At 39.1% G+C, this 14,455-nt stretch overlaps 2 protein-coding genes across 4 annotated transcripts in view; one reads left to right on the top strand and one right to left on the bottom strand.

Moving 5' to 3' along the window:
- LOC133656094 (thyroid hormone receptor alpha-B) overlaps positions 1 to 14,455 on the bottom strand; it is a 350,922-nt gene that overhangs the window by 159,252 nt on the left and 177,215 nt on the right. The window lies entirely within an intron of this gene.
- LOC133655271 (uncharacterized) overlaps positions 1,491 to 14,455 on the top strand; it is a 44,232-nt gene continuing 31,267 nt past the window's right edge. The window contains exons 1-2 of the mRNA XM_062055261.1: positions 1,491 to 1,547; positions 1,652 to 1,759. Coding sequence (XP_061911245.1) covers positions 1,491 to 1,547; positions 1,652 to 1,759 — 165 coding nt within the window. The remainder of the gene's footprint in view (positions 1,548 to 1,651; positions 1,760 to 14,455) is intronic.

Below are 14,455 nucleotides of genomic sequence, written 5' to 3'. Positions count from 1 at the left end.
AATGTTAAAAATAAGTCAAATTATTATTTTTTTAAAATTATTTAACGCTTACAGTACATCTTTATATCAACTTCAGGTTGATATGTAATAAAAAATAAAATGGTTTTATGCCTTTTTTGTCATAGACAACTTTGTTTTTTATAGTAAAACTGACATATGCAGTATTTAGTAATTAGAACCATAAAAGATCAATAATGCAGGACACCATTGATTTTAATTCATTATTATTTTTTGAGTAATCACAGTGTAAAGATAAATACAATCCCACTCCAAAAGGTGCCCCACTCATAAAGTGATACATTTTTATTATCTTTTTTTTTTTTAAACTTTCAACACTTAAGTTACGAGATCAACTTCAGATATATCTGTCGATTTTGCGTTTAAACTATTATTTTGTTTGTTTTATGGTCTTTTGTCAAATAAAACTTTGATGTTTTTATATGGCAACCACACAATATATGCAATATTTTTTCCACATAAAACATTTTAATGTAAAGTTTTTGAAGTAATTGGAGCCTTGAAAATAATTCATTATTACATAGATTTTTTTGTAATTCTTATTTTTTTGAGCAATGGCAAAACAAAAAAAAACAGCCTGCATGACAGCTTTGTGTCAACATTGCAACTTTTTCTCGTTAGATTTCACCTCATTCCACTTTTTTAAATGTTTTTTTAAATTTTTGCAATAGCATTTCCAGAATGTGTGGCGGGCCGGTGAGCAATTAGCTGCGGGCCGCAAATGGCCCCCGTGCCGCACTTTGGACACCCCTGCTTTAAAGCATAACCAAGCATCACTATAGCTCTTGTCTCAAAGTAGGTGTACTGTCACCACCTGTCACATCACACCCTGACTTATTTGGAGTTTTTTGCTGTTTTCCTGTGTGTAGTGTTTTAGTTCTTGTCTTGTGCTCCTATTTTGGTGGCTTTTTCTCTTTTTTTGGTATTTTCCTGTAGCAGTTTCATGTCTTCCTTTGAGCGATATTTCCCCGCATCTACTTTGTTTTTATCCTTCTTTGTGTGGACATTGTTGATTGTCATGTCATGTTCGGATGTACATTGTGGACGCCGTCTTTGCTCCACAGTAAGTCTTTGCTGTCGTCCAGCATTCTGGTTTTGTTGACTTTGTAGCCAGTTCAGTTTTAGTGTTGTTCTGCATAGCCTTCCCTAAGCTTCAATGCCTTTTCTTAGGGTCACTTACCTTTTGTTTATTTTTTGTTTAAGCATTAAATACCCTTTTACCTGCACACTGCCTCCCGCTGTTTCCGACATCTACAAAGCAATTAGCTACCGGCCGCCACCTACTGATATGGAAGAGTATTACACGGTTACTCTGCCGAGCTCTAGACAGCACCGACACTCAACAACAACACATCATTTGCAGACTAGAATTACTGGTTTGCAAAAAATATTTTTTTTTACCCCAAATAGGTGAAATTAGATCATCTCCCACGGCACACCAGATTGTATCTCACGGCACTAGCCGCGGCACAATGGTTGAAAAACACTGCTCCGAGGCCCTCAGTTATGGACGTCAACGTAAATGTCGCGTGAGAGAAAAAAAAAAAGGGTAAAGGCAGGAAGTAAAAGACCGGAAGCGCCCCTCGTAAACTGCTCCCCTGTGTGCTGTCTTTTAATTTGTCATCTCCATCAGCGTAGAAACCACGTCAGACACGTCGGGTCCAGAAAGGGTTCCGGTTTGCAGCCTCGAAGCAGACCCAACCCAATGCGTGCCGGCGAGCTCTACATCCCGCAAGGTCGCGTAAAAGTACAGTTAGAGCGTTTCATGTTTAGTGATGACATTTACGAGCTGATTGACGCGACAAAAAGCAGACGATGCTCTAAGTCAGTGTTTTTCAACACTAGTGTGCCGTGAGATACAAACTGGTGTGCCGTGGGAGATTATGTAGTTTCACCTATTTGGGGTAAAAATATTTTTTGCAAACCAGTAATTATAGTCTGCAAATAATGTGCCGTTGTTGAGTGTCAGTGCTGTCTAGAGCTCGGCAGAGTAACCGAGTAATACTCTTCCATATCAGTAGGTGGCAGCTGGTAGCTAATTGCTTTGTAGATGTCGGAAACATGGTTTGTCGTGATCCCAATATGCAGACGACAGCGGGAGGCAGCATGCAGGTGAAAGGGTATCTAATGCTAAAACCAAAAATAAACAAAAGGCGAGTGCCGCTGAGAAAAGGCATTGACGCTTAGGGAACGAAACTAAAACTGAACTGGCTACAAAAACAGAATGCTGGACGACAGCAAAGACTTGCTGTGGAGCAAAGACGGCGTCCACAAAGTACAAACCCTGTTTCCATATGAGTTGGGAAATTGTGTTAGATGTAAATATAAACGGAATACAATGATTTGCAAATCATTTTCAACCCATATTCAGTTGAATATGCTACAAAGACAACATATTTGATGTTCAAACTGATAAACTTTTTTTTTTTTTTCAAATAATCATTAACTTTAGAATTTGATGCCAGCAACATGTGACAAAGAAGTTGGGAAAGGTGGCAATAAATACTGATAAAGTTGAGGAATGCTCATCAAACACTTATTTGGAACATCCCACAGGTGAACAGGCAAATTGGGAACAGGTGGGTGCCATGATTGGGTATAAAAGTAGACTCCATGAAATGCTCAGTCATTCACAAACAAGGATGGGGCGAGGGTCACCACTTTGTCAACAAATGTGTGAGCAAATTGTTGAACAGTTTAAGAAAAACCTTTCTCAACCAGCTATTGCAAGGAATTTAGGGATTTCACCATCTACGGTCCGTAATATCATCAAAGTGTTCAGAGAATCTGGAGAAATCACTGCACGTAAGCAACTAAGCCCGTGACCTTCGATCCCTCAGGCTGTACTGCATAAACAAGCGACATCAGTGTGTAAAGGATATCACCACATGGGCTCAGGAACACTTCAGAAAACCACTGTCAGTAACTACAGTTGGTCGCTACATCTGTAAGTGCAAGTTAAAACTCTCCTATGCAAGGCGAAAACCGTTTATCAACAACACCCAGAAACGCCGTCGGCTTCGCTGGGCCTGAGCTCATCTAAGATGGACTGATACAAAGTGGAAAAGTGTTCTGTGGTCTGACGAGTCCACATTTCAAATTGTTATTGGAAACTGTGGACGTTGTGTCCTCCAAACCAAAGAGGAAAAGAACCATCCGGATTGTTATAGGCGCAAAGTTGAAAAGCCAGCATCTGTGATGGTATGGGGGTGTATTAGTGCCCAAGACATGGGTAACTTACACATCTGTGAAGGCGCCATTAATGCTGAAAGGTACATACAGGTTTTGGAGCAACATATGTTGCCATCCAAGCAACGTTACCATGGACGCCCCTGCTTATTTCAGCAAGACAATGCCAAGCCAGGTGTTACATCAACGTGGCTTCATAGTAAAAGAGTGCGGGTACCAGACTGGCCTGCCTGTAGTCCAGACCTGTCTCCCATTGAAAATGTGTGGCGCATTATGAAGCCTGAAATACCCCAACGGAGACCCCCGGACTGTTGAACAACTTAAGCTGTACATCAAGCAAGAATGGGAAAGAATTCCACCTGAGAAGCTTAAAAAATGTGTTTCCTCAGTTCCCAAACGTTTACTGAGTGTTGTTAAAAGGAAAGGCCATGTAACACAGTGGTGAACAACCTTTCCCAACTACTTTGGCACGTGTTGCAGTCATGAAATTCTAAGTTAATTATTATTTGCAAAAACAAAATAAAAAGTTTATGAGTTTGAACATCAAATATCTTGTCTTTGTAGTGCATTCAATTGAATATGGGTTGAAAATGATTTGCAAATCATTGTATTCCGTTTATATTTACATCTAACACAATTTCCCAACTCATATGGAAACGGGGTTTGTACATCCGAACATGACATGACAATCAATAATGTCCCCACAAAGAAGGGTAGCAACAACTTAAATAGTTTTGATTGCTAAAACAAATTAGGTACGGGGAATAGTGCTCAAGGAAGACATGAAACTGAAACAGGAAAATACTAACAAAACAGGAAAAGCCACCAAAATAGGAGCACAAGACAAGAACTAGAACACTACACGCAGGAAAACAGCAAAAAACTCAAAATAAGTCACAGCGTGATGTGACAGGTCGTGACAGTACACCTACTTTGAGACAAGAGCTATAGTGATGCATGGTTGGTTATGGTTTAAAGTCATATCCAACAATTGCGACAACGACTTTTTATTGTCAATATCGGCTGCTGAGTTTCATTGTTTAATGATTTTTTGCTGGTAGTGTGCCTCAGGATTTTTTAAGTTAAAAAAATGTGCCTTGGCTCAAAAAAGGTTGAAAAACACTGCTCTAAGTGGTACTCCAGACCAGGACCAGGATCAGAACCCAACAGAAAACTAGTACCTTATTCTTTGAGCTCGACTTTGCATTTCGGAACGGATACCTAAGGTAAATAAATGTGTTATTAACTATGTTTATGGGCCTGCTATCTGTGCTGTAAACTTTCGACTTGGGGTTGATTGAAGCTAAAAGGCCAGAATAAAACGTTAGCATGCTAACATTAGCTTCTTATAACGGGAACAGTTAGCAGACTTGCAAAACACAACCCTTTTAGGTTCGAATGATGAAAATGAGCTGAAATGCCAGCATAAAATGTTAAAATGCGAATTTTAGCATGCTAACATAGGAAAAGTTAACATGCTATCGCAAATATGCTAGCATAAAACGTGAGCATACTTCTAAGACGGCGACAAGTATCACAATCCATGATTTTAGGGAAATATTTATAAAATTAATTAAAGGACTACTGATAAGAAATGTTCTTATTTAAACGGGGATAGCAGATCCATTCTATGTGTCATACTTGATCATTTCGCGATATCCCCATATTTTTGCTGAAAGGATTTAGTAGAGAACATCGACGATAAAGTTCGCAACTTTTGGTCGCTGATAAAAAAAAAGCCTTGCCTGTACCGGAAGTAGCGGGACGTCACAGGTTGTAAGGCTCCTCACATTTCCCCATTGTTTACACCAGCAGCGAGAGCGATTCGGACCGAGAAAGTGACAATTACCCCTTTAATCTGAGCGAGGATGAAAGATTTGTGGATGAGGAACGTGAGAGTGAAGGACTAGAGTGCAGTGCAGGACGTATCTTTTTTTGCTCTGACTGTAACTTAGGTACAAGCTGGCTCATTGGATTCCACACTTTCTCCTTTTTCTATTGTGGATCACGGATTTGTATTTTAAACCACCTCGGATACTATTTCCTCTTGAAAATGAGAGTCGAGAACGCGAAATGGACATTCACAGTGACTTTTATGTCCACGACAATACATCGGCGAAGCACTTTAGCTACGGAGCTAACGTGATAGCATCGTGCTTAAATGCAGATAGAAACAAAAGAAATAAGCCCCTGACTGGAAGGATAGACAGAAGATCAACAATACTACCAAACACTGGACCTGTAACCACACAGTTAATGCTGTACCGCCTGGCGAAGCCTAGCAATGCTGTTGCTAACGACGCCATTGAAGCTAACTTAGCTACGGGACCTCGACAGAGCTATGCTAAAAACATTAGCTATCCACCTACGCCAGCCCTCATCTGCTCATCAACACCCGTGCTCACCTGCGTTCCAGCTATCGACGGCGCGACGAAGGACTTCACCCGATCATCGATGCGGTCGGCAGCTAGCGTCGGATAGCGCGTCTGCTATCCAACTCAAAGTCCTCCTCGTTGTGTTGCTGCAGCCAGCCGCTAATACACCGATCCCACCTACAGCTTTCTTCTTTGCAGTCTCCGTTGTTCATTAAACAAATTGCAAAAGATTCACCAACACAGATGTCCAAAATACTGTGGAATTTTGCGATGAAAACAGAGCTGTTTGTATTGGGATACAATGTGGCCGAATACTTCCGCTTCAACCATTGACGTCACGCGCAAATGTCATCATACATAGACGTTTTCAACCGGAAGTTTAGCGGGAAATTTAAAATTGCACTTTCTAAGTTAACCCGGCCGTATTGGCATGTGTTGCAATGTTAAGATTTCATCATTGATGTATAAACTATCAGACTGCGTGGTCGGTAGTAGTGGGTTTCAGTAGGCCTTTAAAATACTAGTATAATCCATTAGCATGCTAATGATAACATTCTATCATTAGCTTGTTATAACGGGAACAGTTAGCATACTTGCAAAACTCAAGAATTGTAGGTTTGAATGATCAAAATGAGCTGAAATGCCAGCATAAAATGTTAAAATGCTAATGTTTGCATGCTAACATAGGAAAAGTCAACATCCTATCGCAAATATGCCAGCATAAAACATGAGCATGCTAACATGAGGGAAGTAAGCATACTTCTAAGATGGCAGCAAGTATCACAATCCATGAGTCAGACACGTCAGGTCCAGAAAGGGTTCTGGTTTGCAGCTTCAAAGCGGACCCAACCCAAAGTGGACCCGAGTGCCGCTTAGAGAAAGCAGATCGCGCCAGCGGCGCCGACCAGCGAGTTCTACATCCCGCAAGGTCGCATTAAAAGTACAGTTAGAGCGTTTCATGTTTAGTGATGACATTTACGAGCTGATTGACGCGAAAAAGAGCAGACGAAGCTCTAAGTCAGGGATGTCAAACTGGTTTTCATTGAGGGCCACATGGCAGTTATGGCTGCCATCAGAGGGCCGCTTGTAACAGTGAATAATGTATGAATTAGCCTCTGGATTTCATTATTAACTATATAAATTGTTTTTAAGTAGACTGTCTATTTTATAGTAAAAACTTTCCATTTACAAAATGTTACTGTAAAATATGGTGTTGTTTGTTCTTACAACATTTGACATTTAAGTCCCATCTTAAAACTCATTTGTATACTCCAGCCTTTAAATAGACCCCCCTTTTAGAGCAGTTGATCTGCCGTTTCTTTTCTTTTCTCCTCTGCCCCCCTCTCCCTATTATGTTAGATCTACTATGGACTGGACTTTCACAATATTATGCTAGACCCACTCGACATCCATTGCATCTGGTCTCCCCTAGAGAGAGGGGGGGGTCACCCACATCTGCGGTCCTCTCCAAGGTTTCTCATAGTCATTCACATTGACGTCCCACTGGGTTGTGAGTTTTTCCTTGCCCTTATGTGGGCTCTGAACCGAGGATGTCGTTGTGGCTTGTGCAGCCCTTTGAGACACTTGTGATTTAAAGGCCTACTGAAATGATTTTTTTTTATTTAAACGGGAATAGCAGATCCATTCTATGTGTCATACTTGATCATTTCGCGATATTGCCATATTTTTGCTGAAAGGATTTAGTAGAGAAAATCGACGATAAAGTTCGCAACTTTTGCTCGCTGATAAAAAAAAGCCTTGCCTGTACCGGAAGTAGCGTGACGTCACAGGAGCTAGTATTCCTCACAATTCCCCATTGTCTACAATGGAGCGAGAGAGATTCGGACCAAGAAAGTGATGATTACCCCATTAATTTGAGCGAGGATGAAAGATTCGTAGATGAGGAACGTTACAGTGAATGACTTGAGAGGCAGTGATGGACGTATCTTTTTTCGCTCTGACCGTAACTTAGGTACAAGCTGGCTCATTGGATTCCACACTCTCCTTTTTCTATTGTAGATCACAGATTTGTATTTTAAACCACCCCGGATACTATATCCTCTTGAAAATGAGAGTCGAGAACGCGAAATGGACATTCAGTGCCTTTTATCTCCACGACAATACATCGGCGAAATGCTTTAGCTACGAGCAAACGTGATAGCATCGTGCTTTAACTGCATATAGAAACAAAAGAAATAAACCCCTGACTGGAAGTTTAGATAGAAAATCAACAATACTATTAAACCGTGGACATGTAAATACACGGTTAATGCTTTCCAGGCTGGCGAAGGTTAACAATGCTGTGCTAACGACGCCATTGAAGCTAACTTAGCAACCGGACTGCACAGAGCTATGCTAAAAACATTAGCTCTCCACCTACGCCAGCCAGCCCTCATTTGCTCATCAACACCCGTGCTCACCTGCGTTCCAGCGATCGGCAGAAGGACGAAGGACTTCACCCGATGCGTTTGGCGGCCCGGAGACGTAGGAAGTCAAGGTGAAGTCGGCGGCTAGAGCGGCTAGCGCGGCTAGCGCGGCTAGCGCTCCAAAAAAGTCCTCCTGGTTGTGTTGCTGTAGTCCGCTGCTAATACACTGATCCCACCTACAACTGTCTTCTTTGCAGCCTTCATTGTTCATTAAAAAAATTGCAAAAGATGTCCAGAATACTGTGGAATTATGAAATGAAAACAGAGCTTTTTGTATAGGATTCTACGGGGTACCATAACTTCCGTTACTCGGACTTCGTCACGCGCATACGTCATCATACCGCGATGTTTCAGCCGGATATTTCCCGGGAATTTTAAAATGTCACTTCATAAGTTAACCCAGCCGTATTGGCATGTGTTGCAATGTTAAGATTTCATCATTGATATATAAACTATCAGACTGCGTGGTCGGTAGTAGTGGCTTTCAGTAGGCCTTTAAGGCTATATAAATGAACATTGCTTGACAGTAAATGGAAAAACAGTACCACTATTTTGGGTTGGGGTTTTTTAACGGAAAAGCTGGCAGCTTAGTTGCCAGACTTTATTTACATTGGTTTTTACAACATGATATTGTTAATGGAAAAACAGTACGAGTTCTTTTTTTATTCTGGCAGCTTAGCTGCCAGTTTTTCTACCGTAAAAACAAATGCACAGTCTTTCCATTTACGGTAATACACCGTTAAAAACAACAACCGTAGATTTCACAGTCAAAAACTGGCAGCTCAGTCAACAGAATTTTAATGCAAAAAACAGTAGTAGTTTTTTTCAAGTTACAGTAATATGCTGTAAAGAACGTAAAATGTATTGACAATTTTATTAATTTGATGGGTAGTTTGCTGTAAAGTTAAGTATTATTATTTAGACAAAAACATGTTTGGAAAGTATAATAATATACTTTAATATTTGTTGCAATAATGGATACTATTAAAGTTTAAAAGGTATGCAATTTCAAGCAGTACATATATTTTTTCTGTCAAAATGAAAAAAATCCTTCACATTTAGTGAGAAAATATTAAGTATTTTATTGACACATATCATTTCCAAGTATTTGCGGGACAGATAAAATGATGTCGCGGGCCAGATCTGTGCTCTAAGTGGTACTCCAGACCAGGACCAGGATCAGAACCCAACAGAAAACTAGTACCTTATTCTTTGTGCTCGACTTTGCATTTCCGAACGGATACCTAAGGTAAATAAATTTATTATTAACTATGTTTATGGGCCTGCTATCTGTGCTGTAAACTTCCGACTCGGGGTTGATTGAAGCTAAAAGGCCAGAATAAAACGTTAGCATGCTAACATTGGCTTCTTATAATGGGAACAGTTAGCATACTTGCAAAACACAATCCTTTTAGGTTTGAATGATGAAAATTAGCTGAAATTCTAGCATAAAATGTTAAAATGCTAATGTGAGCATGCTAACATAGGAAAAGTTAACATGCTATCGCAAATATGCTAGCATAAAACGTGAGCATACTTCTAAGATGGCGGAAAGTATCACAATCCATGATTTTAGGGATACATTTATAAAATTACTTAAAATACTAGTATAATCCATTAGCATGCTAATGATAACATGCTACCGTTAGCTTGTTATAACAGGAACAGTTAGCATACTTGCAAAACACAATCCTTTTAGGTTTGAATGATGAAAATGAGCTGAAATGCCAGCAGCAAATGTTATCATGCTAACATAGGAAAAGTTAACATGCTATCGCAAATATGGTGGCATAAAACGTGAGCATGCTAACATGAGGGAAGTAAGCATACTTCTAAGATGGTGGCAAGTATCAAATACAATGATTTTAGGGATACATTTATAAAACTACTTAAAATACTAGTATAATCCATTAACAGGCTAATGATAACATGCAACCATTAGCTTGTTATAACGGGAACAGTTAGCATACTTGCAAAACTCAATAATTTTGGGTTTGAATGATCAAAATAAACTGAAATGCCAGCATGCTAACATTGGAAAAGTTAACATGCTATCGCAAATATGCTAGCATAAAACGTGAGCATGCTAACATGAGAGAAGTAAGCAACTTCTAAGATGGCGGCAAGTATCACAATCCATGATTTTAGGGATACATTTATAAAATACTAGTATAATACATTAGCATGCTAATGATAACATGCTACCATTAGCATGCTAACAGAGAATGATATAACATACTTCTAAAATGGTGCCAATAAATGGTAAATAAATAAATTAGCAAAAAAATGTTATAGTTGCAAAATACAGGCAAGTCTAAAGATCCATTAAGTATAGGTTTACTTTATCATACTTGACAAAAATGCCAGTACAAAATATTAGCGTGCCAGCATTGGCATGATGACATAAGAAAAGTTATCGTACTTTTAAAATGGTCCCCAAGTATCGAAAGCCGTGATTTTTAGGTCCGTTGTACAAATGAAATGAGCAAAAATGCTAGCAGAAAACCCTAACATGCTAACATTGGCATGCTAATATAAGAGAACTCAGCATACTTCGAGGATGGCGGCAAGTATCGAAATCTATAATTTTTAAGTTTAAATATAGATAGTATAAAGCGTTAGCATGCTGAACGGGTGCTTGCTACGCAACAGGCCCATAAAAAGATACATTGTGAGATATTACACAATGTATCTTTTGTGTAATATCTCAATGTATCTTTTGTGTAATATCTCACAATGCATATTTTGTGTAATATAAGTACATTTGCTTAATTAGCCATAATACCGAGCAAATATGTTTGTTAGCTTAGCATATATTGAGCAATATTGGATTATTTTTAGCATCTTTATTGGAGAAAATGTGGCTCTCAGGCATCCCGACAGCATGAATGTCATTTTGAAGATTAATCTGATGGAGAGGAGAAACTGTGGCTAGAAGCCTCTGGCCTCAAAAGGATGTCGCAACAGGGAAAGTGAAACAAAAACAAGAATTATCGTACGATGAATCATCATCCTGGCGAGCGCTCAGACCTCAAACGGCGACTCGCAGCATCTGGCAGTTTGTCGGACATGGCCACTCTGGGACTATTATTATGATTGAGATCTGCTAACAACTTTCTGCATTCTTAATGGGAGGTGCAGGAAGAAGGCTGTACTTGACACAATGAATGAATATAGTCCATCAAGTCAGATAAGTGTCCATTCGAGCTAGCGACGTAACGATATGAACATTTCAAATAACGGCTATTGTCACCAAAATGATCACGGTATTGTTGAATGTGCTCAAAAAGTACTCATTACACATTTTTAATCAAGTTTTATTTAAAATATATATATATATTAAATAAATAGCCACACAATTCTTGGCAGAAGAAATATGTTCTGGTCATATTATTTTAATTTGAGTGTTCAAATATGATTATCTTCTTCTGTTTTTATTTGTAAACAGTATTAGTGATTACTTTTTCGCACACTCTTGGCATTCTCTCGATGAGCTTCAAGAGGGAGTCACCTGAAATGGTTTTCACTTCACAGGTGTTCTTGAAGCACATCGAGAGAATGCCAAGAGTGTGCAAAGTAGTAATCAAAGCAAAGGGTGGCTATTTTGAAGAAACTAGAATATAAAACATGTTTTCAGTTATTTCACCTTTTTTTTGTTAAAGGCCTACTGAAATGAAATGTTCTTATTTAAACGGGGATAGCAGGTCCATTCTATGTGTCATACTTGATCATTTCGCGATATCGCCATATTTTTGCTGAAAGGATTTAGTAGAGAACATCGACGATAAAGTTCGCAACTTTTGGTCGCTGATAAAAAAGCCTTGCCTGTACCGGAAGTAGCGTGACGTCACAGGTTGTGGAGCGCCTCACATCTGCATATTGTTTACAATCATTCCCACCAGCAGGGAGAGCGATTCGGACCGAGAAAGCGACAATTACCCCATTAATTTGAGCGAGGATGAAAGATTCGTGGATGAGGAAAGTGAGAGTGAAGGATTAGAGGGCAGTGGAAGCGATTCAGATAGGGAAGATGCTGTGAGAGGCGGGTGGGACCTGATATTCAGCTGTAAATAAACAGTAAATAAACACAAGACATATATATACTCTATTAGCCACAACACAACCAGGCTTATATTTAATATGCCACAAATTAATCCGCATAACAAACACCTCCCCCTCCATATAACCCACCAATACAACTCAAACACCCGCACAACACACTAAATCCCACAGCCCAAAGTACCGTTCACTTCCATAAAGTTCATACAGCACATATATTTCCCCAAAGTTACATACGTGACATGCACATAGTGGCACGCACATACGGGCAAGCGATCAAATGTTTGGAAGCCAAATCTGCGTACTCACGATAGCGCGTATCCAACTCAAAGTCCTCCGGTTGTGTTGCTGCAGCCAGCCGCTAACACACCGATCCCACCTACAGCTTTCTTCTTTACTGTCTTCATTGTTCATTAAACAAATTGCAAAAGATTCACCAACACAGATGTCCAGAATACTGTGGAATTTTGCGATGAAAACAGACGACTTAATAGCTGTGCCACAATGGTGTCCCAATATGTCCGCACAATCCGTGACGTCACGCGCGAACGTCATCATACCGAGACGTTTTCAGCAGAATATTTTGCGGGAAATGTAAAATTGCACTTTACTAATCTAACCCGGCCGTATTGGCATGTGTTGCAATGTTAAGATTTCATCATTGATATATAAACTATCAGACTGCGTGGTCAATAGTAGTGGGTTTCAGTAGGCCTTTAAGTACATAACTCAACATGTGTTCATTCATAGTTTTGATGCCTTCAGTGACAATCTACAATGTAAATAGTCATGAAAATAAAGGAAACACATTGAATGAGGAGCAGATGTATCCAAACGTTTGGCCTGTACTGTATTTGTAATGTATTATGCTCTTTTTGTAAAAAAACAGCAACAACAAAAAATAAAAAAAAATTTGATGGGAAAACATTTCAAAACTGGATGGTTGGATGGAAGGTATCGGCACCTATTTTTGCTGAAACCGAACGTTTGTTTTAACATAAGTATCGTTAGAGACGCCATGCAATTGAGGTTACATAACCACATAATCTGTGGTCATCTCGTGGTTTAGTGGTGCCATTGCACATATACACACTGACAATGGACACAAAACCACATGAACACACCTCTCTGTACCAATAACAACCCACCACCATCCTTTTTTTGTGCATTCAGGTCGTTTGTTGGCAAATGTTTCAATTTGAATGAACAACTATGCAAGAACAAATGAATAATATGCCTGGCATTAACTAGTGTTTGAGAAGTGTAATGACACTCAAAACTATTTTCCCTTGTACAAAACACAAAATCATTGAAGTTGTGTGAAATGTTAATAAAAACAGAATACAATGATTTGCAAATCCTTTTCAACCTATATTCTATTGAATAGACTGCTAAGACAATATACTTAACGTTCGAACTGGAAAACGTAGTTATTTTTTGCAAATATTAGCTCATTTGGAATTTGATGCCTGCAACATGTTTCAAAAAAGCTGGCACAAGTGGCAAAAAAGTATGGCGTCACATTAGCACCAAAAATCCAAGCGCGTAAAAACTGTTATCGCGCGCTGATTCTCCACTTCGTGCGCGACACCCTTTTGCGCGCGCGCGGCGCCTTCTTGCGCGCGCGCTGTCTCGTTTTGCGCGCGCGCTGTCTCGGTCTGTGCGCTGTCATGTTTCATTTTGGTACTTTGGGGGCGGGCATGCTTAGACCGCCCCTTCTTTCTGATTGGCTTTGAGCAATCAGAAGTATAGCAGGGCGGGTCATCGTCAATATGTATCAAGATTTACGGAGGAAGAGGTGGATAAAAAAATGTTGGCTGAAAAAGAGGTAAGTTATTGAACAGGTTTGGAGTGATTGTAAGGGTACTATTACTAAAAATAATAATAATACATTTTTTATTTATAAAACACTTTTCATACATTTAAAATGCAGCTCAAAGTGCTTTACATAGTTAAAAACAAAATGAGAAATAACACCCACACCCCATGAAGACAGTCAAACATGTACATAAAAATAAACAAACAACAACAACAACAATAATAATAATAACAACACAATGACAATAGCCAATCACAGGAACCCTCTGGACGTGGAGATCCAGAGGGCTCTTTGAGGAAACACTAGATGATCAAATAAATGGATTAAAAATGATTAAAATACACATCAGGTAAAAGTCCAAAAATAATATGAAATAAGATAAGATATAATCAAACATAAAAATAGAACTACAATATGAAAAACTATAAAATAAAACTGAAATATAAATATAATAAGACCATATAAAAATAGGCTAAGATATGATAAAACATAAAAATAAGCTAAGATATGATAAAACATAAAAATAACTAATACTAATAGAATAATCCTGCACATTGGGCCTAATATTT

Source organism: Entelurus aequoreus, linkage group LG08 (assembly GCF_033978785.1).
Source record: "Entelurus aequoreus isolate RoL-2023_Sb linkage group LG08, RoL_Eaeq_v1.1, whole genome shotgun sequence".
Classification (NCBI taxonomy): domain Eukaryota; kingdom Metazoa; phylum Chordata; class Actinopteri; order Syngnathiformes; family Syngnathidae; genus Entelurus; species Entelurus aequoreus.
The sequence above is the reverse complement of the archived record's forward strand: the minus strand, read 5'-3'. Positions and strand labels throughout refer to the sequence as shown.